The sequence below is a fragment of the Xiphophorus maculatus genome, chromosome 9, assembly GCF_002775205.1.
Source record: "Xiphophorus maculatus strain JP 163 A chromosome 9, X_maculatus-5.0-male, whole genome shotgun sequence".
In the NCBI taxonomy this organism is placed as follows: domain Eukaryota; kingdom Metazoa; phylum Chordata; class Actinopteri; order Cyprinodontiformes; family Poeciliidae; genus Xiphophorus; species Xiphophorus maculatus.
The window spans coordinates 4,432,626-4,458,695 of NC_036451.1; the positions used below are offsets into that span (position 1 = coordinate 4,432,626).

A 26,070-nucleotide genomic window follows, 5' to 3' on the forward strand; every position below is an offset into this window, starting at 1 on the left:
TCCAAAAATTCCGAAATGCACAAATCTAAAATAAATAAAATTACCTCCATAACAAATATTGTATGTCTCCATCTATAACATACAAGCTCCATTTATATCTAACAAAAACTGAATTTGGTAAAAGTAAAACATTATGCTAGCATTTTATTGTTAAAAAAAGTTACAACCTCAGGAATGAAAGATTTAAAGGGTATGATTACTTTTGTAAGACACAACACCTGCTAAGTATTAGTTTATAAGACATTTTCTAACCATTAGAAAAGATACCTCAAAAATTACTTTAATGCTTTTATCACAATTTGCACTTTGCTTCACATATATCAGTATACTCAAATACCTTTATTACCATTTAGTTACAACAAAACTAAATGGTAACAATAAAAAAGATGAAGGAAGGAAACTAATTATATTTTTCACCTTTCCTGGAGCTGCTGCACCTGTTTGTTGCCTGTTCCAAACATGCAGAGTGGAAAAGAATAATGGCTACTGTTAGACACGGTTAGTCATCGGACAGGAAGGTAATTTGCATCAGTGTAGTGGAAGCACGTAGGATCCGGTTATGGAGCAGGAATCCTCCGTTTTGCACATTCCGTTCCCGCTGTGCTTTGAGCCTCCCGTCCGCTCTCCTAAAAAGAGTTTCCCAGGCTCATGTCCTCTTTTCAGAACCATGCAGGGTTTCTGTTGCCAGGGGACAGGGCACAGGAAGGAAGCATGCCATCTTTGGGCTCAGATTGGTTCTGAACTGACCTGGGGTCGGAATAGAAAGATGCACAAATTTACAGTGGCACTCTTTATTTTCCATCCCAATGTCTGTCCATCAGAGATAAATTGTCTGTGACTTAGATTTGAAATGCTCTTTTCCAATAATACAGCATATTGTTGTTATCTTGGCATTTTATTCACAGAAGAGATGTTTTTAAGAAATCGAGTCTCAGAATTTGAATATATTAGGTATTAGAAATGAGCAAAAAAAGCAACAACTTGTTACCAGCTATAATAATATAGCTATAATATATATAGCTATAAATTATACAACCCACTTGTAAAATGTATAAAACCGCAACTCGAGAAAGTTTTTCTGCAGTTTTATTTTTACTTTAAAGAAGAATATGTAAAAAAGAATAATGAATAAAAATGCAGTCTATATATCTGGCTTTGTAAAATTACTAAAAATATTAAATGTGATTGCACATTTCTTTTTAGAGCAAGTAGAAGAAGCTATAGAATCATGAATATTGACAATAAGATATTGTACATTTTTTATTTTGTACTTTAGTGAATTTTATGATGCTTCTGTGGTCTGAACCTTTTAATGTTTGTTTTGCATACTGTACACTGGTGTGCCACTTGACCATGTCTCCCTTGAAAAAGAGATTTAATCTGGTTAAAATAAAAAATACATCACATTTAGAACTTTTTTGGACCTCTTTTATCTGACAGCCTGCAGTTTTTATGACATTAGCATCACTAATGAGGCTACAGTTGGTAGAACTGTTGCCTTGCTACAGACAGTTCTTGGACTCAAATCGAGGCCTGGGGTGCATGGAGATGCATGGAGTTTGCATGTTCTTGACGAGCACATATGGGTTCTTTCAGTTTCCTCCTACAGTTCGCGACTTTGGCAAGTTGGCGACTTGCAAGGATACGTGAGAGTAGATGATAAATGGATCGACTTCACTTTTGAAAAACAATATAGCAGCTTTGCAGGGTGGAAGTTCTCCATTCAACGTATGTCAGTTTCCACAATACATTTTCAATATGAATGGATCTGAGTTTCCTGATTGATGTTGTAATTTTTGCACCATCCTTCTGATACATTTAGGAAAAACCACCTCTTGGTAAAGTCCTTTTTAACGAAGTTTTTTTTTTTCATTAGTGAAATATTTTTAAATTTGCATTTATGATTCCATATTTTTTCTCAACTTTATCTGAAAAAAGATGGGAAATCATTTTTGCTTAGAATGTCCAGCTGTCTAAAATATTATTTTCACAAGGTTGATATGCTGTAGCTGTTTTCTCTTATTTTATTATTTAAATAAAAATAATAAAGCTTTGCATTGTTTGTTTGAAAATGAACCCGTAAAGCCACATGAAAAAGTGGGCTCATCCCAGCAGCTGATTGGGGGAATAATAAATGCAGGATTGCCGTTAGGGGAGCAGGAGCTGGGGTGGATTTCCCTTTAACTTGGAGGGCAGCAGCAGCAGCAGCAGCAGCAGCAGCCGGAGCTGGGAGACGTAGTGAAATGCGGCGGTGAGAAATAGAGGAGGCGATACAGAGAGAGGAGGGAGGAGAGGGAGCAGAGCTACTGATAACATTTCACATTCTCAGAAAGCAGAGGAAACCGGTTGTCCTCCCATCCTCGGACATGTGCTGCACCCGGCAGCAGCAGCAGCAGCAGCAGCAGTAGCAACGCAGGCAGCGGCGGGGTTTTGTAGCAGCCTGCTCGTCATTTTGAGGCTCCTTTGGTCTTTTATTTTTTTTTTTAATAATTCCCCCCGCCCCCATCCTTGCGTTCTTTTGTAATGAGCTTGTTGGGAGCTTACAAGAAAAAGACCAGTTACGATGGCTATGAATGTTTGCAGCTGGTCGATAGCGGCGGAGACAGCTTCGGCTTCGGCAGGGGGAGCAGCAGCAGCAGCGGCGGCGGCGGCGGCGGCTCTCTCGGCGGCTCCATCGCGGCCACCCTCGGACCGAAGGCAGGCCCACTGAGAGAGGAGGACTGCAGCACCATGGACAGCTCAGGTAGGAACCCTCGGCGGCCCCCCGGGCAGATTAGATGATGTACTCTGATATGGAGAAGGCTAGAGTAAAGATGTGATGACTTTACAGAGTGTTAATGCGGCCTGTCCCGGTGGAGAACCAGCCGGGAACATTATTCTAGCTAACACTGAAAGTACACACTGAAGTCAAATGTAGGCTTTTCTTTTGGCTATCCTCCTGAAATTAACTTCACATGGCTTTTTAGACACATGTAGCATAATTAAGCTTATATTTAAACAAACACATTTGGTTCACATTTTCAAGATATCAAGATGATACACTGCAAGTGGAATTGACAACCATTAAAAAACTCTATAGGCTGCAAATCAAATTATGAAAACACACTTTAAATAACATTTGGTTGTCCTACTCATAAGAAATTATATTAATGCCAATACTAAGAAATGGTCTCAGGTTTCAGAATAGTATTTCAGGATGCAAATCGTTAGAAATTATAGACTGTTGTTCAACGAAGCAAGTGAAACCATCATCAGCTCTGAGAAATATGCAGGATTTAACTGTCTCTGTAATTATTAAATGAAAAAATCATTGATGTTTATGAGTGATGTACATTATGATTGTCTCTTATCTATTACAGTGGATTCTCAGATGCAGGAGTGCGGGGGGTTGCGAGAGAGGTTATGCCACACCAAATATATTAGAGACGGACCGATCAAGCTTTTTGGCCTAATTAGTCTGCTGATTTTCACAGATTCCCTTCGTTTTTGATGGAAGGAACAGTTTAAAACATGGATTTGCAGTATATACACATAGAGATTTATCATTAGCCTCATTCAAATTTTCACAATATTCAAAAACAAAGTCCATCACAGAATGTGTTATCTGTTGATGCATTTGTAGATAGCACATAGTGGTAGTTTTTCGTAGTAGATAGAGTTTAATTAATTTAATAATTAAGGTATCTCACCTCCCCAGATTTTCTAATGTTTTACCTGAACTGATTAAAGAAAAATAATCCAATTCTTATCTCTGCTCGATTGAGTGGTGCACCTTTACTAGAAATTTTGCCATCTGCACTGACAGACAGTCTTATGCAAAAGTGTGGTAGGATGAATTCAGAAAAGTAAATAACCAGTTTCAATTAGTATCCGTATTTAGTTGTTTGAATATATTCAATTTATTTTATTTACATCTTTGTCAATTTTAAATGTTCGGCAGCACCTGACTTTTTCACCATTCCCTTAATATGACAAAAGCAAAATCCTGCTATGGCTTTTAGTTTGGTGTACCACCTAAAAACTACTAATGACCCTCCATCTGGACATCCCATTAAAAAATAATCAGACAGGCACCCCTGATCTATTTGACTGACATTCAAATAGACATTTCACTATTTGTAATTAAAATGCATGTAAACCAAGTAGTATCTCTTGGTATTTGCCCCGCATCCCCTAGAAATGCAGAATTTTTCATGTAAATAAACTTTTCTTTTTTTGTTGTATTCAGCAATTGCACAGATTGAAGTATGAATAATCATATGAAAATTGTGCCAGATATGCTATTTCTTAAATTGAAATGGGTTTAATTAATAATAATTTGACTCTAATGAGAATAATGATTGGAAAGAAAGTCTTTGCTTTAGCATCTGGTATAGCATTTCTGCAGTGCTGTGTGCAGTGAGCCTGCCTGTAGGGATAAATGTTTGTGTGAAACAAAAGAAGCTGCATGAGGAGAGTGGGAGGGTCAGTGTGGCGAGGGGAGTGGGAGTGGGGAGGAGGCAAGGGGGTCCCTCATCTCATGTCAGATGTGTGTTTGGCCTGGTGGGCCTTGCCCACTCACTTATACATAGTCGTTTTGATGTTTGCATGTGTGTGTTTCTGTATCCATATGCCCCACTTTCACACAGTCGGATGTTGAAAGCTAAAGGTTGACTCTCTGGAAGGAGGGAGACACGTTCAAACAAGCCATTGATCTCTCTGGCAAAGCCAAGAGCTCTCAGCCGACCCACTCTCTTTCTGAGTGGACAGGCTTTTTTACCTGATCGAGTCGTTATCAGAGCCTGCTCTGGTGTCTGCATTAGCAGGCCTCGTCACTGTAAATGGCTCACCAGGCTGCACACTCCCACATCCATCTGGACACAGAGGGGAAAAAAGGGACCAGTGAACAGAATAACAAGGAGCAGGCAGATTCAAACAGACATGTTTGGAAATGATGTAGAGCAGAAAGAGATCAAGATATAACTCCTTCACATTGCAGTCAGAAGGAGTTTATGTTATACTAAAGTTAGGGAATCAACCCAGAGAAGACAGGGCATGTGGTTCAGATTTGAACAGTTATGGAGTGATACGGTGCCCTGAAAAATAATTCATACTATTTTTGAGCTTTTAATCTTTTTTTTTTTTTTGTAGAGAAAGGAAATTTTTTTACAAATATAAGCGAATATCTTTGGGCTTTACATCTCTAGACGAGGATAATTTCTTTAAAACATGTACAAAATGTTCATATTTGTGCATTAAACACTATTTGCAATATGTAAAGTAAAAACTGAGCAGCTGGTTTGTAACGTTTTAAAATGCTCTCATTGTATCTCCTTACAGTTACAGTAACTCCTTAAAACTACTTAACTACAGCAACTCCTTTAAAAAGCTGTTCCGGCAGCTTTGGGACTGAGATTATTGTGCAAAATGGCACAGTGAGCTGTGATCTACACAGAAATCCTCCCTCACCATGATCCTGTCATGCTTCTGATAAGATGATGAAGCTACTGATATTTTCTCCGCCACAGCATGGCTGAAACTATTGGTAGAGGTGAAGACACCTCCATATTTAGAGAGAAATCCTTCAGATTGTTACGAAACATCCTCGTAGAAGTGTGGTGGCCGAATGACCAAGACAGCATGTGTGCTGAGTTAAAGGGTGTGGTAAGGTGATGCAGGCCTTCCTGCTGAAATTGAGTTTTCCAAGTTAGCCATGAACAAGCACCATTAGAATGGTTTTGAGTGTCCTTGATGTGGTCTGAATGTTGGCTGTAGTTTTTCTTTGGACTAGTGAAAGTACTGGAAATACTTCAAAGGTCACTATATAGAGATATAGAATAACTCGAGACTTTTTCATGACATTGTATATGAACAACTGCTATATTTTCTCTTTTCCTTGTTCAACAGAAGATAAGCATCATATGAAGGTGCAGAAAAGGGAACAAACTTTTATTAAATAAATCTCTGTATGCCAGATATGCCGACAGCTTGGAGCTGCAGCTTATCAGATCTGTAATGCCGTTGTGTCATCCTTTCTGTAGCTGTTAATAACCAGGAAAGGAGAGCTATACCTCTGGTTAATCTGTACGGTGAATGACTAATAATGTGTCAACAGCATTACCTATAATTAGGCCAATTACAATTTATTTCACAAGACAGTCATTGAAGACAAAACAAGACCTACAAGTGTAGATCACTAAAATACAATGAAGCTTTATTGTTTACCTCTGTTTGTGTCATTGACATTTATCAGTATAATGAAACAAAAAATGGTCTGAGGCTTTCAGAAAAGGACAACATATTCAGAGAGCCTGCTGATCTGACTGGAGACAACAAGCAGCTTCTGTGTGTTTTCTTCTGTTTCACTTTTAATTTGAACTCCTCAGCCATTCAGTGATTTACAAACAGAAGTATTTTAAAGACTATATTCTGAGCTAAAGGGAGTGTAAGGACTTTACAACTGAGGTGATGTGTTCTGTCATCCTGGTTTTATTGAGAACTCCAGCAACAGCTTTCTGGATCAGCAGCAGCTTTCTGTTTGACTTTTTAAGCAGAGTTGTGAAGACACTGTTGCAGTAATCAATGCGATTAAAGATAAACGCATGGATGAGTTTCTCTAGATCTTGCTGGGACATTTCTCCTTTAATCCTGGAAACTGTTTTAGGTGATAGAAGGCTGACTTTGTAATTGTCTTTATGTGTATCTGAAGGTTCAGGTCTGAGTCTTTCACTATACCCAGGCCTAACTATAACTTGATGAACAACTTGATCACTCTTCTTTAGGTCCAAAAATAATAACTTCAGTTTTGGTTTAGTTCAGCTGAAGAAAGTTATTTCACATCTGTGCATTGATTTGTTCCATGCATCTGCTCAGTGCTTAAATGGGTTTGTAGTCACTTGGTGACGTTGAATATAGAGCTGTGTGTCACTTGCATAGTTGTGGGATTATTAATTGCTATAATCTGAGATAACAGAAGCTCATAGATATTAAATAAGAGGGGTATCTTGGGGTACCCTGAATGTGACTTCTGCCAGGCCTGACGAGACGTTGCCTTCGTTCTTTAGGTAAGACTTGAACCAGTCAAGTACTGTACCAGAGAATCCGACCCAGCTCTCCAGTTACTTCAGTAATACGTCATAGTCAAGAGTTCTGAGGTCCAACAGAATCACTGCTGTGGTTCTTTCACAGTTTCTGTCAATGACCACTTGGAGCTTATTTGATGTATTTATGATTGAGTTAGTAGAACAGTGTCATTTTGTTTTTTTCGGACATTACATTGTCACTGGATTGGATTAACTTTCTGCTATTTAGAATTTTCTCTGCAAAGCAGTTAGCAAATTTCTTACAGGTCATGACAGAGTGGAGTTCAGATGCTCAAATCAGAGGAGCGGTTGTTAGTCTGTCAACCATCTTTGGTTACCCCATATATTTTAAGTCATCACCTACACAATCAGACTGTCATTAGAAAACCCAATCCATGTTGTGCACTGATGATTCCAATCTGCCTATTCTCTTGCTGTTTAAGAGATTCAGCTCACACTTCTAAAACAATAAACTGTAGCACTTGCTGAAGGTGATTTTTGCTGTTCAACAAGTTATTTCATTACGCTTGATGATGAGATGAGACCACCAGTTGTTAATTTTTTGACGACAAAATGGTTAATATAAATGAATTCCCTTCCACCTCCAGGCTATAAGGAAAATGATGACGCTGCTGTTGCTATAGTGCAGGTTGCAGATTGAAGTGGATGTAGGCAGGGATAAAAAGGAAAAGATGAGGGAGAGAAACCCTCAGATCACCAGTCGGGTGCTGACTCAGATATAACAGTTGGGTGTCTTCCAACATTCACCAGAGATACACACAAGTGCAGATGGTGTGTAATTCATTGAGTGTCCTGTTTTTGTGCCCTTGTGGTTCAATGCTGTACAAGCAGATGTATTTATGCTATGACTCATAGGCTCATCATTATAAAGTGAAATGTTTGTGTATCTACAGAATATCGGCATAAAATACAATGTAAAAAAATAGACTATATTTGTACTGAATTTAATTTAGACAGATTGACACTTTTATACATGTACACAACCTTGTCTTTCTTTTTGTAAAAACACAATATGTATACATGTTTACAAGAAAGAAAAAGAATACATTTTCATTTCTTTTATTTTCCCTCTTTATATATATTCACAATTAAATGTCTTTGTTGAGGACAAAGTGAAATCTAAGTCAAATGTCTGTATTGTGTGGACAGACTTTGTGGATAAAGCTGATTCTGAATAATTTATAAACATGCAAAAACAAAAAGTATATAAGACATTAAACTCATTTTTTTAAATAACATATTTTTTTTCATTGCTCACCTATACCTTTGCACTAACAAAAATGCAAATTAGCTAAGGCTATAAATATTTCATTGCTCAGTATTTGACACTTCTACCAATGCAAATAAAAAATTAGTAAAGAAAGAAATAAAAAAATAATCCGACTTTCAAACAGCAGTAGAATTTAAGATGCATTTTGTTCATAATTGTCTGTAGGCAAACCTTCAAGTTGATTAGCAATTCTTGTGGTTATAAATCAAACACTGTTAATTTGCTCTGTTGAAGGATTGTAAAATGAGGCACTTAATAAAAACTGGTTGTCTCAAGTTTTTCCCTTTAGACAAGATTAAGCTTTATTCTAGTCAAGTTGTCTTTTAGATATTTTTTTTCTCACAAATGCCCAGTGAGTTGCTTCTGAGGAAATCCACACCAGTTTGTGAGTCAGTCTGAGATTTCTTTACTTTTACTGGATTCATGTTTGCTAAATGTTCTGTTTTTTCAGATATGGACGCTGGCTATGGTGGAGGGCTGTTGGACATGGTGAAGGGAGGAGCTGGCAAGTTCTTCAGCAACTTTAAGGACAACTTAAAAGACACTCTAAAGGACACCTCCACAAAGGTCATGCATCAGGTCGCCACGTAAGGGAACACATCACTCCTGTTGTACTCAGTGTATTTCCAAAATGTGGAGTAATTGTTTGACTCCCTGCATGGATATTACAGATCTTCTGCTCTTGGTTATAATCAAAACATATATTTTTTCCTACTTTCAAGTCTTTCTGTTTTCATTCGAATTTTGTGTTATTTATAGCTTTGTGATGCTGCCGTACCACGCACCTACTGTACACCATCTATTTCAAGGAACTGAGGAAATTTCAAAATGAAAAGCCAGTCTAGAAGACTTTTTGACCTGAATTTGTCTGAGGATTTTTGAGTTCTATAATCTTTGTCATAGATTTCAGCATTAAACGTTATTATATACGTACATGGATAAAGTTTTTTTTGTAGAAATCATTCTTGCTTGCTTAATTTCTACTCTTTTTTATGATGACATTATTTAACAGATTCATTACATCTGGAAATGCCTCTTTGTTTTCTAGAAGTAGAAACATCCATCATGTTGGATATGAAATGAGGTAGCAGAGCCGCAGATATCATTTAATACTGTTGATGTTTATTCTGGAAACTGTCCGAAGTTTTCAGTGGACAATGACATAAAAATACACATAACTAAACTCTGCTTTGCATGCATTGTTTGGTTGGTTACAGTAAGTGTCTGCGGGAGCTTTAAGAGTAGAAACGCTCTACTCAGTGTGGATGGAGGGGGGGAAACGCGAGGTTGACACGGCTGGGTTGTTCCAGTGTGTTTGTGCACAGGCATCTGCTCTGGGCAGCACAAAGCGGCCTCTGTGTGACCACAAACATACAGGCACACATACACACCCCTCCGTATGTGTCTTGAGTCAGCAAATTTTATGGTATTTATCCCCCTCTCGTGCTTCCCCTCCTCCAGTCATTCTGCCCTGTTTTCATCTCAGCTCCATCTCTCTGCTTCTCTGTCTTTCTGTTGTCTTTTTCTCCTCTTCTTGCTGAATTATTCATGTGAGCCCATTGTGCCAAATGGCCTGTGCACTGCTGATACTAACGTATTCATTTCATTCAGGGCATGCGTGCAGCGGTGTGTGTTTGAGAGGAGTAAATAGGTATTTGTGAGTGGGCGGTCCAAAAAATGGACTGCCCACAGTTCAGAATATTACAGAAATTTAGAGTCACTTATCAGAATTGCTGTTGTTATTTTTGTTCCTTTGTGCATCTGAACGCAGATTCTACACTTTGAGCACCTAAGGATAAAATTTAATCCTGGACCAGACATAGGGAAGATAGTGATGATGATGATAATGGACATTTTAACTCATTGGGAAGCCAAATGATGTAGTCTTTTGCACTTTTCTCAAGTTACAACGGCATACTTTATGTGCTAGATCAACACAAAGTAGTCCGTAAAGAAAAATGACACATAGTTTTCTACATTTTCTAAAAGTAAAAATCTTTAAAGTGTGGTGTGCTTTTGTATTCTCTTCCCCAGTGTTATTTGGGTCTACCAGTTTTCTGCAAGCATTCTATTACACTTTGTGTATTGTTGGCCAGTAATGTCAGTTTTGGTCTTCTCTGACCAGAACTACTTTCTTTCATGTCTGCTATTATCCATTCATGACTTGTGGCTATCTTTAGTCAGGATTTACTATGTACTTCTTTCATTAATAGCTTTCTTCTTGCCACAGTTCCACAAAGGATACATTTCTGGAGGGCACGACTCGACAGGTTTTATAAACCTGAGTCGTTAAACTCTGCTTCTTCTCCAGAACTACCATGACAAAACTGATTTGCAGTTTTATCATCCTGTTTCCTTTTTCATATTATGGATTCGACCATTTTATGTGAGATGTTCAAACCTTGGGATGTTAGTTTAAGCCTGCTTTAAAATTCTCAACAGCTCCATCTCTTTCTGTGTTCATTGTCATAATGCTGTTTGTTTACCAATGTTATAAAATTCTGAGATCTTTATAGAACAAATGGCTTTATACTACATGACTCCTGAAGACAAATAGTTGCACTAGATTTTATTTTGGGGGTTGAGATTAAAAGAGGCTGAATATTAGCTTGCCACATTTTTCAGATTTTTCTTAGCAAAAAAATTGAAAACCACTTATTGGTTTCCTTCCTCTTCATAGATTTACACCATTTTGTGTTGTTATATTATGTAATTTCCCAACAGAAAACATACAGTGTGCAGTTGACAAAAGGCTGAGAGTCACTACAAAAATATGCACAGCAATTCAAAGCATTTCTGTGAAGTAAATGTTACAGAAATGTGAACATTGTTTATACATGAAAGGCATCAAAATCTAAACTGTAAATTTAAACCTATTTCAAAGTAAGAATTTTGTTCTTGTACTTTCCAGAATTGTAATGTTTGTATGAAATTAAGGAAGATAGTATCAACAACTGGATTATTAATGAATTGCATGAATAGTATTTGTTTTTAGTAGTAAATCCTCAAAGAGTTGACACTCGGTTTTAATTTCCCTTAGTTATGTGCTGAAGATGTGTATTTTTAGAAGAAATTTCCCTTTGAATTCTGACTGAAAAGACATTCACTGAGAGGGTCCATTCTCAGCGTGCCGTTTTTTTTAAACCAAACTGTTTTGATGAAAAATGACATGTTCTGAAATAATCCGAGCAATTATATTGCTGCCTGTCTCCAGCAGCCATTGGGTGAACGGCAGGGTAGACCCTGAACTGATGAATATTTAAACAAGTCTGAGAGAAAGCAAAACTAATCTGCACATTAAATATTCCTGTTCATATTTAAGCTGCACTGTGGGGACCTGTTTGAAACTCTTTCATTGTCCATCTCCAAGCCAAAAATCAACAATAAAAACAAAGACAGTAACTGGCCATCTGAATCTGAGTCCTCTTCTTCTTTATGACCTGAATTCTCTTCTTTATGGATGACCTGCTGGCATCCAGGGTACTTCTTGGCAGTACTTTTTATTTTTCAGTTTCTTCATGACAGTTGGCAAACGTATTGATGCATTAGCATGTCCCTTTGGTAACAGCTTTGCATTACAAGCCATTAACATATAGTGTATTTGCATATTGTTCCTAAAATTTTAATTTATAAAATTATTGGCCATCTTCTACTATGCAGAGAATTTGTTACACTCCTGTGAAATTATTGTGCATCTGCCTTGCTTTTGTACTATATATACCCGATAAATGACACTTCAGCATTGTCTCTCTTCTCATCTTACACTGTGGTGTATCTGTTGTATATATAATATGATATTTCCTTCTGTATTTCTCATTAGGAATCATAACCCCCTTTTTGTTGATTGGTGCCCTATGGGTCAGCAGTGGAGCCGTGACACCCTGTACAGACGCATTTAGTCGTCAATGCAGCTGAAAACACAGGAAATAAAAAACAATGCTGAAATGAAATGCAAATGAAATTCAAAAAACTACAATAAACCATAACTATTTATATAGCTGACAGTGTCACTAACTTTAGTCAAAGTTTAAAAACCTCCCTCTGGCAAGATATGCCCACACACCTCTGTTAGACATCTATCCTGTTTTTTCAGTGTTTGAGATTCTAGAAATATTTTCTAGTCACAGACTGTCTCAGTTGCTTTTTTTACATTTATGTACCTCCTCATGAACCCTGCCTGTGCCAATTTGCAAAAATAACATCCCTACAACTGTTCAGAGAGAAGTCATGAGCATATTTGAATAAAGTTAAACTTCAAAGTTAAACTTTTCAGACTGCAGTCCTTACTCTGGCGCTCATTTGATGCCCCAGTGACGCTCGTTAGGTTGCTGTGCACCCCAGTCTCATCTATATTCGAAGCAACACAGCCTCTTTGTTTATGTACCTGCAAGAACAGAGAATCTGCTGTAGACTCAATCTGGGGCAAGTATTAAACAGTGCATGATATCATTTTAAGGAAACTTCAAATGAGTTGTGGTGGAACATATTCATCCTACCAGACAGAAACGCATCAATGTTCCTCTAAATTCATACTGTTATTCTTTTATTTAGTTTTAACTTGTTTATAATTTTAACTGGTTTTATTTTCTTGTTTTTCTTTAATTCGTCCAACATAAACTGTTTGAATGCTTGGAGATTTCAAAAATGTGTTATAAAACAGATCATTTGAAGCTAAAAATAGAACTGAGTTGACTTGAACCAAGGTTAGTTTTGAAAGAGTGAAGCTGTCTTTTCCTTTTGCACTTCATGTTTTGTAAATAGAAATTGGGTCACAGACTCAGAGTGCAAATATTCAAACAGTGTTTAGTTGTTGACACATCACACTTGCAAAAAACAGATATTTTTGGAGCAGAGTAGAACTGGAATGAAGGAACCCAGGTCAAAGATGGGATCTAACCCACTCTGCCTGAATTTGTGTTTTTCATCACTCTTTATAAGCATATTTACAAAATGTGCAATTTGTTCTAAAACTGTTTCATGCACCAGTGTTTACTTCCTAATCATACAATTCAAATTACAACTGCTCTATGAGTGGGATCATTTTTTAAATGGTGGCTTTGAGAAAGTTCACATCTATCCATCCGTACATCCATCCGTACATCCATCCGTACATCCATCCATCCATCCATACACACATCCATCCATCCATCCATCCATCCATCCATCCATACATACACACATCCATCCATCCATCCATCCATCCATCCATCCATCCATCCATCCATCCATCCATACATACATACATACATACATACATACATACATACATACATACATACATACATACATACATACATACATACATACATACATACATACATACATACATACATACATACATACATACATACATACATACATACATACATACATACATACATACATACATACATACATACAGTAGGTCCTTCCATCAATTCAGTCTTCCAACCATTTTTCCATTAGTCCATTAAAAAACATGTAATCTTAATGAGAAAAAATTGAAACCTTGCATATTACATCTAAAGTTTTTAAAAAAAAAGTTTTTAAAAGTGGAAATTCAATAATATAGACCTGAGTATATGATAATACAGCTTGTCATGACATCTTGCAGATGTCATAGGTTTCCACTGAGTCCATATGTCGCTGCCCCATGAAAACAGAGATGTGTTTGTTCGCGGTCATTCAGCGCCACAGGATTTTCTCATTATGCTACAAATGACTCAGTTATGCACAAATAACTGCACAAATAACGCTCAAAAAGTCAGATTCTTCACCCAGACACTCATAAACCTCTGCTGCTCATAAATCTATTGAATCTAATTGTTAAGATTTGAATTTCAGGCAACCCGATGCTCTGACAGTGATTAGCAGAAGCCCAGATCAACCTGTTGAATGCTTGAAGTTTAATTCCTGACCTTGTCTTTGTGTACTTGCTGGTTTGTAGTTGCGACATTTGACCTTCTCTATGGATTTATGGAATCGGTTACCATGTTTTATGACCATCTCACACTCAAAGTCTGATCATGCCCAGAAACACAGAAATATGACATTTCTTTCAATTATACTGATGACGTAGAATGCAGTGATGTGCAAAATAATTCACACCCCGTTTTTATGTTTTGTAATATTACAACCACAAACTTCAGCATATTTTATTGGAATGTTATTTGATAAACCGACACAAACATCAGAATTACTGTGAAAAATAATGGTCTATTGATGAAGAGGAAAACAATGCCATTTTAAAAAGTATTTGCCATGAAAATACATTTATTTTAGGATTTTTAATCTGTTTTCAAGTAAAGAAAGGCTTTTGTCTTCCTATGAAGATTGTTGTTTTTAACTGCATTACAGGTTGAACTGCATAACGTCTGCAATATTTATATTGCACACACATATATTGTGATGACTATATAATATTCATAATACATTGTGCAATTCTAATTATAAGTTTAAAAAATAAATTTAAAGCCTTTTGTCTGTTTCAGGTACACTAAGGGAGAGCTGGACATTGCATATATTACATCAAGGATCATAGGTAAGATAAAACTGGTTTTTAATTAACTTTCTTTCTCTTTATTTGACCTTCCTTTGTAATAATGATTTACTCAAAGCTTTACATAATCATTAATATAGTGATGGAGTGCGGAACGAAGTCAGCAGAAAATGTATTGTCTAGATATGCATCAACATACCACTGATAATCATTCTCTAATGGTGACATTTTTATATTTCAAGGGTTAACAGGGCAAAGTTCTAAAGTAAAATTTTTCTGAGCATCTCTTTTCTTTCCAGTCATGACGTACCCTGCTGAGTCAGTCCAGATTGGCTACCAAAACCATGTTGAGGACATTCGCTCGTTCCTCGACAGTCGTCATGCCGACCACTACACAGTTTTCAACCTTTCACAACGAAACTACCGTGGCGCCAAATTCTCGAACAGGGTTAGTGTGATTATACCTCGTATGTTTTAGATGCTTGTGTGTTTTGTCCGCTTGTTAGACATTTTCTTCCCAAAGTTTTTGTACCAAATTTAAAATAACAATGAATATATGTTACTGAAGTATAGAACATTCTTATAGCTTGTATTATTTCTGCAGATTATTTCTTAACATGAAACTTTTTTTTCTAAACTTGATAAATATGCTGAAATTAAACACTGGATTTTTCTACATTTCTCAGTGCATTCTTCTTCTTCAACTATTAAATATGAATTTATTTAAAAGGTTGTCAAATATTTACCAGGGGTGGCAGTGGAGATGTTTTATATATTTATATTTCCCTGATTTATACTGTGATATATTAATATATTAGTATTAAATATTGATATACTAATGTGTCATGTTACTAACATCAAAGGACATGTGACAGAGCACTAGTTTTTTACACCTCTGAGGCGAGAACATTGTCTCCTCCTTTCTTCTGATTTGTGAAACTGATGTGAAGATGACCAGCAAATGACCTGCTGTTACAGAGGACATTCTTTCTGCCTCCCAAAATGCAGCTGATTCAGGTCTCAAAAAGGGGAATATTACCTGGTTAATCCCTCTGCTAATGTCACAGCACACTTTTAGTTAGATGAATTTACCTTTATTTGCGTAAAGCTGTGCAAGACTTCTAAAAATGGCATTTGTTAATAAAAAAAACTTGATAATTATACTTTCTGCTGCTTCATTGATAGTAATAAGAGAAGATTAATTATTTTTTAAGGTGAATTCACCACAGCATTTTTTTCTAAATAACTTGTATTATAGATGATATAAAATACAACAACTGAACCATTTTAATATGTTTTTTTAGGTTTTTTCGCCTCTCTCCGTGGGGTCCTTGCTTAATGGCATGCAGCACTTTTGCACAGCTGGGTTTGAATTAAAAGTTAAAGCCTATGTGGGAGCTCTCTTAATAAAATACTGCCACCCTGCGGCAGTAAAAATCGAAAAGCTGTGGAACATAAATGCTTGTAGCAGATGACTCATCATGGCAACTGTTGTGTTGTTTTGCTCTGTGCTGCAGTTTCTGACCTCCACCTCTCCCTTTTCCTCCCCCCATCTTTTCATTTTCCCAAACTGTTCATCTTCCTACTGCCTGTTTTTGTTTTTTTTTGATTTCATCAACCCTTTTTCTCCTTGTCTTCTAATCTCTCTCACTTTTTACTGCTTATTTCACCCCCATTTTGTCAAACCCTTTTCCAGGTGTCAGAGTGCAACTGGCCTTCTCGCCAAGCTCCCGGCCTTCACAACCTGTTTGCTGTGTGCAAGAACATGCACAACTGGCTCAAACAGAACCCAAAGAATGTGTGTGTCATCACCTGTTCGGTAAGATGCTCAAATCTCTATGTAGTTTTGAGTAATACTAAATACAATTTTTACTTCCATTGTGCACCAAAAGAGTAACTCTAAAAATCATTTTTCATGCCCTCACACACTGCGATGTGTTTTGGTTCAGTGTGCAAACTATCTCTGCTCTTATTTAGTGACATTAGAAATACTGGCATGTGGGGGGAGATGTTATTGCCAAGCTGATGCGGTTTGGCAGTGGCTTGGCAAACTTCTCCTTCTTGCATAATCTCCACCGAATTTGTTTCTCTTTAAACACATTTCCCACTGCTTCCAGTCCCAAAGAGGTTTGTGCTTCACTGCAACCTTAAATAAACTGTGAACAAGTTATACTGGAAAGAAAACAGTCAGGAATTTAAAACACATGTTAATATTGTATTAAGTAGGGATATAATGATGCATTCAGCTTACAAGATGAGGCAAAACAAAAGAGCCAAAACAATCTTTTTGCAATTTGTTCTATACACATAGGTCAAATGTTTCATAATTACAAACTTACTTTCTTAAAGAATCTCTGTCCAGTGTAGATTCAAAGTATTTTTGGATTTTTAATCAGAGATAGTCAATACACTCCAGACTCATCAAAAACTGTGAAATAGCCCTTTAATGTTGCAACATCAGGAAGGCCAGCTCTGTCCTAGGAGACAGAAGAACTCTAGTTAAAATATGAAAACGTCTCCCACTCCATGCATCAAACTGTTGCAGAACTATAGAGATCCTTCAGTGACAGACTGCTGCATCCTAAGTACAAGTAGTGTTATAAGAGATCCTTCCACCCATCAGCTGTTAGACTACATAACCAACAACTCTATATTGTTTAACCTTCCATTATTCTAACAAAAAGTTAAACGTCAAAAAATAGTGGCTCCAAACGAAAGAGATGTACTGCTCTCCTTTCAGACTTCCTGTTATCTGCTATAAGTCTTGCCCTCTCCAAATAAGTAAAAGTTAATTGTAAGGGGCAATAATTGTGGAAGCTGTTTGAGCATCTGCTTTATGTACACACAGGACGGCCGCGCTCCCTCCGGCGTTTTGGTCTGTGCCATGTTCTGCTTCTGCCACCTCTTCAGCCACCCAGTTCCTGCCATGCAGCTCCTCAGCGCGAAGAGACCAGGATCCGGACTCTGGCCCTCACACCGCAGGTTTAGATCCATGAGCTCTGAGACGGATTCTTTTCACACCATTTAAATTTGTTCCCCGACCATTTTGAAAGGAATATTTTTGTTGTTTAGGCAAACCTAATCTTTGAATCAGCCAGGAATAACAAGGCAAAGTTACTGTATTTCTACACTCAACCAAAAAGTTTGACCTTTAGCCCATCATACAAACACATTTCCCTTCAGACCATGGCTGAAGGGAAATGTACCTGTACCTGATGTAGAGTAGGTATGAAGTTTTCAAACCTTTCAACTGTAGTAACATCAGTTGAAGGATAATCCATCTCTCAGGTCCAGTGTTGCTGGGTTTTCTTCTGACACTGTTCTCCTGTTGGTAAATCTTTAAAAATTACAAGATCAACAAAAAGTTGTTGTGTATGTAAAATAAGCAATTGAGTTTTACTCAATCTTTTCTACATCTTTTTCTACCACAGATTTTCCTTCCACACAATTTTCTATTTTTATCCTTGCATATAGAACTTTGTATGCAAGGCTAAAGGCCATAGCTTCTTTAGCATGGCTGTTTTTAAACTCCCCCTTCTTTATAGGTTGTCAATGACTGCCTACCAGATAACTTACAAGTTAGCAGTCACTGCCATAATTGTCTATATAACATGATCTTTAAAATAACCAAAATTAGACACTTGAAATAAATCACTTTCAGTGTAATAAATCTGTTATTACATGAATTTCACTTTTAAATTCGGTGGAAAGATATTGAAAGAGGTCACTGGAATCAAATGATTTAGAAATAAGAATGATTTTAAGTTTTTACACTGTAAATCAAACAAAATGTTTCTGTAACTTTTATTTCCATACAGGTACATAGGTTATGTATGTAGCATGGTATCAGAGAAGCCCACTCTGCCGCACTCCAAGCCCTTGATGATCAAAGCCCTCACTATGAGTCCAATCCCCTGTTTCAACAAGCAGCGCAGCGGCTGTCGGCCCTTCTGTGACGTCCTGATTGGAGAGACAAAGATCTTTTCCACAGCGCAGGAATACGAGAGGATGAGGTAAGAAAAAAACATTTCTTACTTTCAAACAAGCTGACATAATGAAATCGTTTTTGGAAGAGTAATGTCATCACATGTACGTGCTTTTGTGCCGTTGCTAAAAATTTATTTTATTCGACTAAAAATGGTTTTCATTGGTTTTTCTTTCTTTCTGTGTCTAAAAATGTTTATCTATACTATAATCTACCATATATACTATCCCCAAACTGTTCCTGGTTCCTACTTCCTCAGAGAGCACAGGATCCAGGAGGGGAAAGTTGTTTTCCCCCTCGGTGTGAGTGTTCATGGAGATGTTGTGGTTTCTGTTTACCACATGAGGTCAACAATTGGAGGGCGTTTGCAGGCCAAGGTAATGTTCCTTATATTCCTGCAGCAAGATCTATCATAGGAAACTAATAATCATAGTAAAGTAAATTATACTATGAAGTGCAAAATCTTCATCATGTCTGCTACTTCAGCAATCTAATCAGTTGTTAGTTCTGTTTTTAGGAGCAGTGTTTGTGTTTGTAGGGCTCTGACTGCATGCAATGACATACAGTAATAACCTTAAACTTATTTGCCAAAAGAGTCTGCAATGACTTTTCAAATTATTCTTATCTCAACAATGTGAAGCTGGATAAAAATGAATCCTTGTCTTGTTTTTTTGTTAGGTGTCCAACACTCAGATCTTCCAGATCCAGTTCCACACTGGCTTTATTGCTCCTGGAACCACCATGTTGAAGTTTAACAAGTGAGAAAGAGGCTTCATGTTTGTCCCACTACTATAAGATAATCTAATAAGAAAAACATGATTTTTATTATTTGGAAAAATAAGTGTGACCACTCATTTCCTTTGCACATGCCTTATAATTCTCCATAGACCAGAACTCGATGCCTGTGACTCCCCAGAGAAATATCCTCAGCTGTTCCATGTGATCCTTGATGTGGAGGTAGAAGGAGTGGACAAGCAGAAAGACTTGACGCCTCCGTGGGAGCAGTTTCCCTGTAAAGACCTGAGTCCCAATGTGCTCTTCTCCGGCCACCAGGAGTATCAGGACGCACTGGCCATTGCAGGTATTCAAATGCTAGTATTTAATCCACGCTAAATATGGATTAATAACAAAACTGAGACAATAATTACTCTTGCAACTAATTAATCTGACAACCTTTTAGAGAAAGAAAGTTGGAAAAAGTAAAATGGTACTGTTTTTTAATTTGAATTTATACATTATTGTAGCTGCTCTGTTTTCTTAAATAGTCTGCATACAGTAAATAAATTGGATTTAATTGAACAATATTTTTCTTCCTGTTTTTTCCTAATTTCTAATAATTATTTTGGTATCATTTGACATGATTTTAGTGCACTTTCAAATTGACTCATTTCTTCGACTTTAGTCTTAAAAATTACATAAAATTACATAAAATTACAAACATTACCGTGGCTACAGAATAAAGCAACCTACCCTATTTTACAAAATCATATGAAAAGATTTATCTAAAGCTGCAGCTTAAAATGAACAGTGAGCTTGTTGCTAGCATATTATATGCTTCTTTTAGCTTGTGTTTTCAGAGGTTTACGGTGTACTTTTAAAGTAAATTCTTCTTTTATGTTTTTGTCTTTTTCCTTTCCATTTCTGTGTCAACTCAACTGTAACATCTGTTTATCTACGAGCAAAAATGCAAAAACAACTAGCTTATGTGACTATATGTCACTTATACTTATACTTATGTCACTATAATTAATTAGTACCAATTTCTTATGTTAAACTAATTTAATACAAACTTGAATTTGATCCAGAAATGAGTAAAGAATGAGTAGATAAAGTCTAAAACAATCTTCCAAAGTATTGGAAGATTGTTGGAAGATACAATGATTAGACTTTATCTAATCATTGTAAAGAATGATTAGATAAAGTCTAAAACAATCTTCCAAAGTATACTAAATTAACTCATTTTCAAAAATTCTACATTTGTTCTTTGCTGTGCACTTTCAACAACATATTAGTGTCTTCTTGTTTTAACAAAAATAAACTGATGTGGCCAATTTTTGTCCTTGCAAGATGAGATGGAGGGCTTGGATCTGGAGGGTAAGAAGGAAGCAGTTCCTGGATCTATTAAAGGAAACACACAGTGGTCATAGTTAACGAGGGTCTGGTTCAATTCAATCCCACTCATCCAGGAACTAGATTAAAATATCGGCATATACATTTTGTGTTAATGGAAACTCTGTTTGGCTCTTTACTTTTATGATGTGCATTGATTGAATTGAAATTAAGCCCATGTTGGTATTAAGTAATATATCACTTTGGTAGAAATTTTTAGCCACCTAGGGACTTAAATGGATAATGAGAAACAGTAAAACTTGTCCACTGACAGCCTTTGTGAGGACAGCAGACAGTATTTTTAGCTTGTATCCAAAGTCAGAAGCCCTAAAACTACATATGTTCCCTTTAAAAGTCTCCTATGAAAGCAAAAACAAAATCTGTTTGTTATTCTACCAAGGTGAAATATTGCTCTTGGTTTACACTAGCTCAGGTCACCTAAATGCTTCCCCAAACCCAGCTAAAAGCAAGTAGATTATTTATTTAATACATTAAATTATTCCAAAGTAAAACATGTCATCTTCCTTTATTAGGTTAGCAGTTAACCCTCAGTCGGTCCCCTTCATTCCACTTATCAGAGTATTGGACTTGAGTGGTAACAAGTCCATGATGAAGACGTATTCTGGGCATCACAGAGTGCTTTCAATGGGACCGAGCAATGGCTCTGCTCTAAGCAGAGGATAGAGCTTCTCATCTTGTCTCTAAGACTGAAATCTGCCACCCTGTTATCCAGCAGCTTAATTCTACAGTATAGAAGAAACCTTAAAGGTCCTAGACCAGAATCTCTCCTCTATAAAGAGATTAAATACATTAAATTATTCCAAAGTAAAACATACTACTGTTCAATCAGACCTTTTTGTACAACTGTTTAAGTGCACAGTAGATTAGCTGTTGCTTGTAGCAACTATAACCTTTGTAAGCTCCCATTGTTCTCCAGTTTATTTTTGCCTCAGTTCCTCTTAGCCTGCTTTTTGTCTCCGTCTGCTTTGTGTGGAGTTATTCCCCGTGTATCTGCTTCTATCTTGTCCACACGCTTCATTGTCTAACTTGAACAGATTTTTCTTAGGGCTTCCTACCTAAAGCGTTTTGTTTCTATCGTATCCCACTGAAGAACCAAGTCGGCAACACGGAGAAGGTCGGGCCCATTGTGAAGAGAGCGAGCCCTCCGATGATGAAATGTTGTCGCTCTCGAGCCAGCGAAGCAGCATCAGCGCTGCCTCGCAGAAACCAGAACCTGCAGCTCCAGTTCCTGCCGCACCGGCACCCACTGAGGAAGTGGACCTTCTTGGCCTGTGTGGGGAAGACATCAACCGTCCATGCCCCTCTTCTCAGCCTGCAGCGGCTGCAGCCACTGACCTCCTGGGAGATTTGTTTGGGGCTCCGCCTCAGCCGGCCAGTGCGCCTTCATCCACTCAGTCCACTCCGCACAAAGTGGCCCCCAATACTGCCTCACCGAGCCCAACCCCTGCTCCACCAGGTGAAACACTTGAAAATACAGTTGACTTAAAAACAAATTTTAGGAAGAAAAAAAAAATACATAAAGACCACAGTTATAATTTTTAATTTAGAAAATGTTTAGGAGACAGACTTGGATGTCAGGTGAAATGTTTTGATTCTGTTGGTAATTTGCCATTAATAACCTTGTTCTTACACAGTCTTGAACAAAATAGGAAACTGTGAAACTTGATTTAACAATTTTCAAAGTCTGAATAAGTAGGAATGAAAAATGTTGTAGGAAAACATTTTTAAGTTGCATCCTTTAAATATTTAATATTTTGTCTGGTTTAACATTTTGATCATTTTACTTTTTGACTTAAAACATGAAATGAAATACTCATCTTTTTGTTGGCCCATTACTCCTCTTGAAAGAGTATTTCAAGCTGAATCCACTGGTCTGGTTTAAATACTAATAGAATTTTTGGATGTCTCTAAATTTATTTAGTTTATCTAGTTTAGTTCATCCAGTTGTTCTAACTCTCCTTGATAACATGAAAACATTAAAAATGTTCAGTTCTTATAATGTTTTGTTGTTTTTTAAATTACTTATTACTTTTTAAAATGTTAGTTAAGTCCTGAGGGAACTTGAGATTATAACTTTAATTAGATTGTAACTTTAAAATAATCATTTGTCACAGAATTGGGTTGATGATACGGGTTGTATCTGTGTCTTGCAGCATTTCATCCTTTTGGAACAGCTCCTATGCCTAAGCCTCAGGAGATGATGGGCTCATTCCTCGGACCAGGTAATGTGGGGCAGCCAGACCCCTTTGTGCATGCTGCTCGTTCTCCATCACCCACCCTGCAGCCTACAAGCCTGGGTAAGGCATGCTTCTGCTTGTTTGCTGCCTTTTTTCAAACACAAGTCAGGTTAGGCATGTTTTATAGTATTGCTGTGCTGATTGTTTTTGTTCATTTGCTCTAGTTAGAGTTAAAGTTATGCATTGTTTGACTGCAACGCCTTTCTAGCTTTTTTGTTGTCTTATGCAAGAAATGTGGTTTCATTAGTTATGCAGTTTATGTTCTGCACTAAATAGTTTGCATGATTACTTACAGTTCAAACAGATGTAACTCTTTTATTTCCAGCACATTCCATTCTGCATAACAACTCAACCTGAATGCATTTACATTTTGTGATATTGCTAATTATGAAATTAGATTACAAAGATCAAAAAGTGTGTGCAAAAGCCTTATAGCAACACATCTCATTTGTATCATTTTGTATTCTGGGTTCACTGTGTGCTCTTTGTACGGCCAACCTTTATGTGACTGTACAGGCAGAAGCTCCCCTGTCCCACCTGCCACACCAACCGTCAACATTCAGCAGCAAAATGCCATGGGAGGTTGGGACTGGAACAGACCTGCCACCACAAGCACAGGTACACACACAACCACTCAAACCACTGAGTTTTGAGTGGTTGACTCTGAAGCTTAATTGTGGCGTAGATTGTCTGCTGAAAAGATCTGGAATGTTGATCCTTTTGTCTTGAGGATTTTAATATTTCTCCAAACTCTACACTAAACTGTCTGTTTAGTGTACTATAAAGCAACTCAACTTGGGAGCAACTTGGGATCTTTGCTCTTCTCTTATTTAAAATAATAAATCACTCATTGATTTAGAAATAGCATCACAACATGTTTTGTTAAGACCAATGTTGATCGCTCCTCAAGTACAGGACAGTGGATTTCTGTTCATTCAAATATTTTTTTACCTGATTAATTACTTCCACAGAGATATGCAACCTGAGAAAAAAACATTTGCAAAATATTTCCATTTGCTGGATTTGATTGGCATGTTTGATTCTTCATTGTTCAGTGCAACCTAAGAAGTGGGAGGGAATTAACGTTGCACAGTTTCATGAATTCACTTCTGAATTCTGTTTTTTTTTTGTTTTTTTTACAATTTTCTGATGTAGGGGGAGGTTTTGGTATTGGCAGTCGATCAGCCACTACCAGTCCCACAGGTTCAGTCCACAGCACGCCCACCCACCAAACTAAGCCAAACAACTTGGATCCATTCGCCGACATCGGAAACCTGTCCGGAAGCCTCGGAGGTCTGACACCAAAGATTTGCTTGACATTTTTTGTCACATTTTATACTGGCCAGTTTACCACCATTTATGTCTTTACCCTCAGGTGCTTCTGGATTCTCCAGCAAGCCCACCACTCCAACAGGCACAACTCCATCCTTCCCACCAATGGGTTCCCCGTCGCGGCCGCAGCCGTCCCCCCAGCACACAGGAGGCTGGCAGACCCACACGGGAGCCAACTTCTCCTCCTGGCAGCCCAGTGCCGGAGGTGGCGGAGGCTGGCAAGCCCAAGGACAGGGTCCGACTGCCCAACCAAAGCCCAGCCCCAGCCACACCTCCATTCCTCACACATCGCCTCAGAATCGACCCAACTACAATGTTAGCTTCTCGGCAATGGGAGGAGGCTCTCCGAGTGCGGGGGGCAAACCACAGGCGGGAACGGGTAAATAAATCATGTTGACTCTTGAGCTGTACATGGTGAGTGAGAGGTTGTAATTAAAGATTATTTTCTAGAAAACTTTCAAATTATAAGTTATAAAGGGTTTTGCTTGAAATGCAAAACAAAACCAAGCTGACAAAGAAGTTTTCACCAGATGGCATTTAAAATACATTTGACTGCTCTGTGTTATAATTAGAAACACGGAGCCCTGTGGTACTCACAAAGTAAATATGGTTTGTAATGAAAATGTATAATTAGCCACTACCAGTCCCACAGGTTCATTCCACATGACCTGAGTGTTATTTTTAAGTGTATTTTGACAGTCAATAACTGTAGTAAACTGAGATATGTTAGTCTTTGTGATGTTTTCAACATCTAGACTTCAGAGTTTTAATTAAGTAAGATTCAGATTTTTTACCTCTGGTTATTATATGACAACAGGTTGTGTTATTGTAGTTGCAGGTGTTTAAAAGCTTTATTCCATACTTTTGTGTTCCAGGTTCTAAACCCAGAGCCTCAGAAGCTAACTTTGATGACCTGCTGTCTGGTCAGGGATTTGCAGGGACTAAAGAGAAAAAAGGCCCCAGGACAATAGCAGAGATGAGGAAGGAGGAAATGGCCAAAGAGATGGACCCAGAGAAAATTAAGGTACGAACACTAACAAACATAAAAATATTTTTACTCCATCTTATTTCCTTTAAGGTCTGATATTTTTGAACCTGTTAACTTAGAAGTGTGTTGGTAAGTTTACAAAGCATTTGGCTGTCAGAGCCTCCAAGTCTTTTCCAGAATTAATGAAGCAGTCAGTGTTGGTTTTCTGCTGCCAAACTTTGGTTTATCTAATTACTTCTTTTGAGTTTCACCAGAGCCAGAGCTGCTGAAAGAGTTTTTGTTAATAATTGTTTCAAATCTGGTTCTTACTGGCCAATGGCGCCTCCATCTCTGTACCCCCTCCAACTTGTGACCCAGATTTTGGACTGGATCGAGGGGAAGGAGCGTAACATCCGCGCCCTGCTGTCCACCATGCACACGGTGCTTTGGGAGGGGGAAACACGCTGGAAGCCAGTGGGTATGGCTGACCTGGTTACCCCAGAACAGGTCAAGAAGGTTTACCGCAAAGCAGTGCTGGTTGTTCATCCTGATAAGGTGAGGATCATGATTAACGGAAAAGACCCTGTGT

General features: G+C 37.7%; 1 protein-coding gene across 3 annotated transcripts in view; it reads left to right on the forward strand.

The window, feature by feature from the left end:
- dnajc6 (DnaJ heat shock protein family (Hsp40) member C6) overlaps window positions 1-26,070 on the forward strand; it is a 37,574-nt gene that overhangs the window by 4,115 nt on the left and 7,389 nt on the right. Inside the window, exons 2-18 of one of the 3 annotated variants that reach the window (XM_023339848.1) lie at window positions 2,584-2,743; window positions 8,804-8,939; window positions 14,823-14,872; window positions 15,130-15,278; window positions 16,527-16,649; window positions 17,679-17,812; window positions 18,649-18,843; window positions 19,075-19,192; window positions 19,494-19,573; window positions 19,703-19,896; window positions 22,036-22,401; window positions 23,099-23,242; window positions 23,699-23,800; window positions 24,338-24,475; window positions 24,558-24,893; window positions 25,390-25,538; window positions 25,860-26,036. In XM_023339848.1, coding sequence (XP_023195616.1) covers window positions 2,731-2,743; window positions 8,804-8,939; window positions 14,823-14,872; window positions 15,130-15,278; window positions 16,527-16,649; window positions 17,679-17,812; window positions 18,649-18,843; window positions 19,075-19,192; window positions 19,494-19,573; window positions 19,703-19,896; window positions 22,036-22,401; window positions 23,099-23,242; window positions 23,699-23,800; window positions 24,338-24,475; window positions 24,558-24,893; window positions 25,390-25,538; window positions 25,860-26,036 — 2,604 coding nt within the window. In that variant the 5' untranslated portion in view covers window positions 2,584-2,730. Of the gene's footprint in view, window positions 1-2,226; window positions 2,744-8,803; window positions 8,940-14,822; window positions 14,873-15,129; window positions 15,279-16,526; window positions 16,650-17,678; window positions 17,813-18,648; window positions 18,844-19,074; window positions 19,193-19,493; window positions 19,574-19,702; window positions 19,897-22,035; window positions 22,402-23,098; window positions 23,243-23,698; window positions 23,801-24,337; window positions 24,476-24,557; window positions 24,894-25,389; window positions 25,539-25,859; window positions 26,037-26,070 lie in introns of those variants that run through there. The other 2 variants (XM_023339846.1, XM_023339847.1) reach the window with 2 other exon arrangements.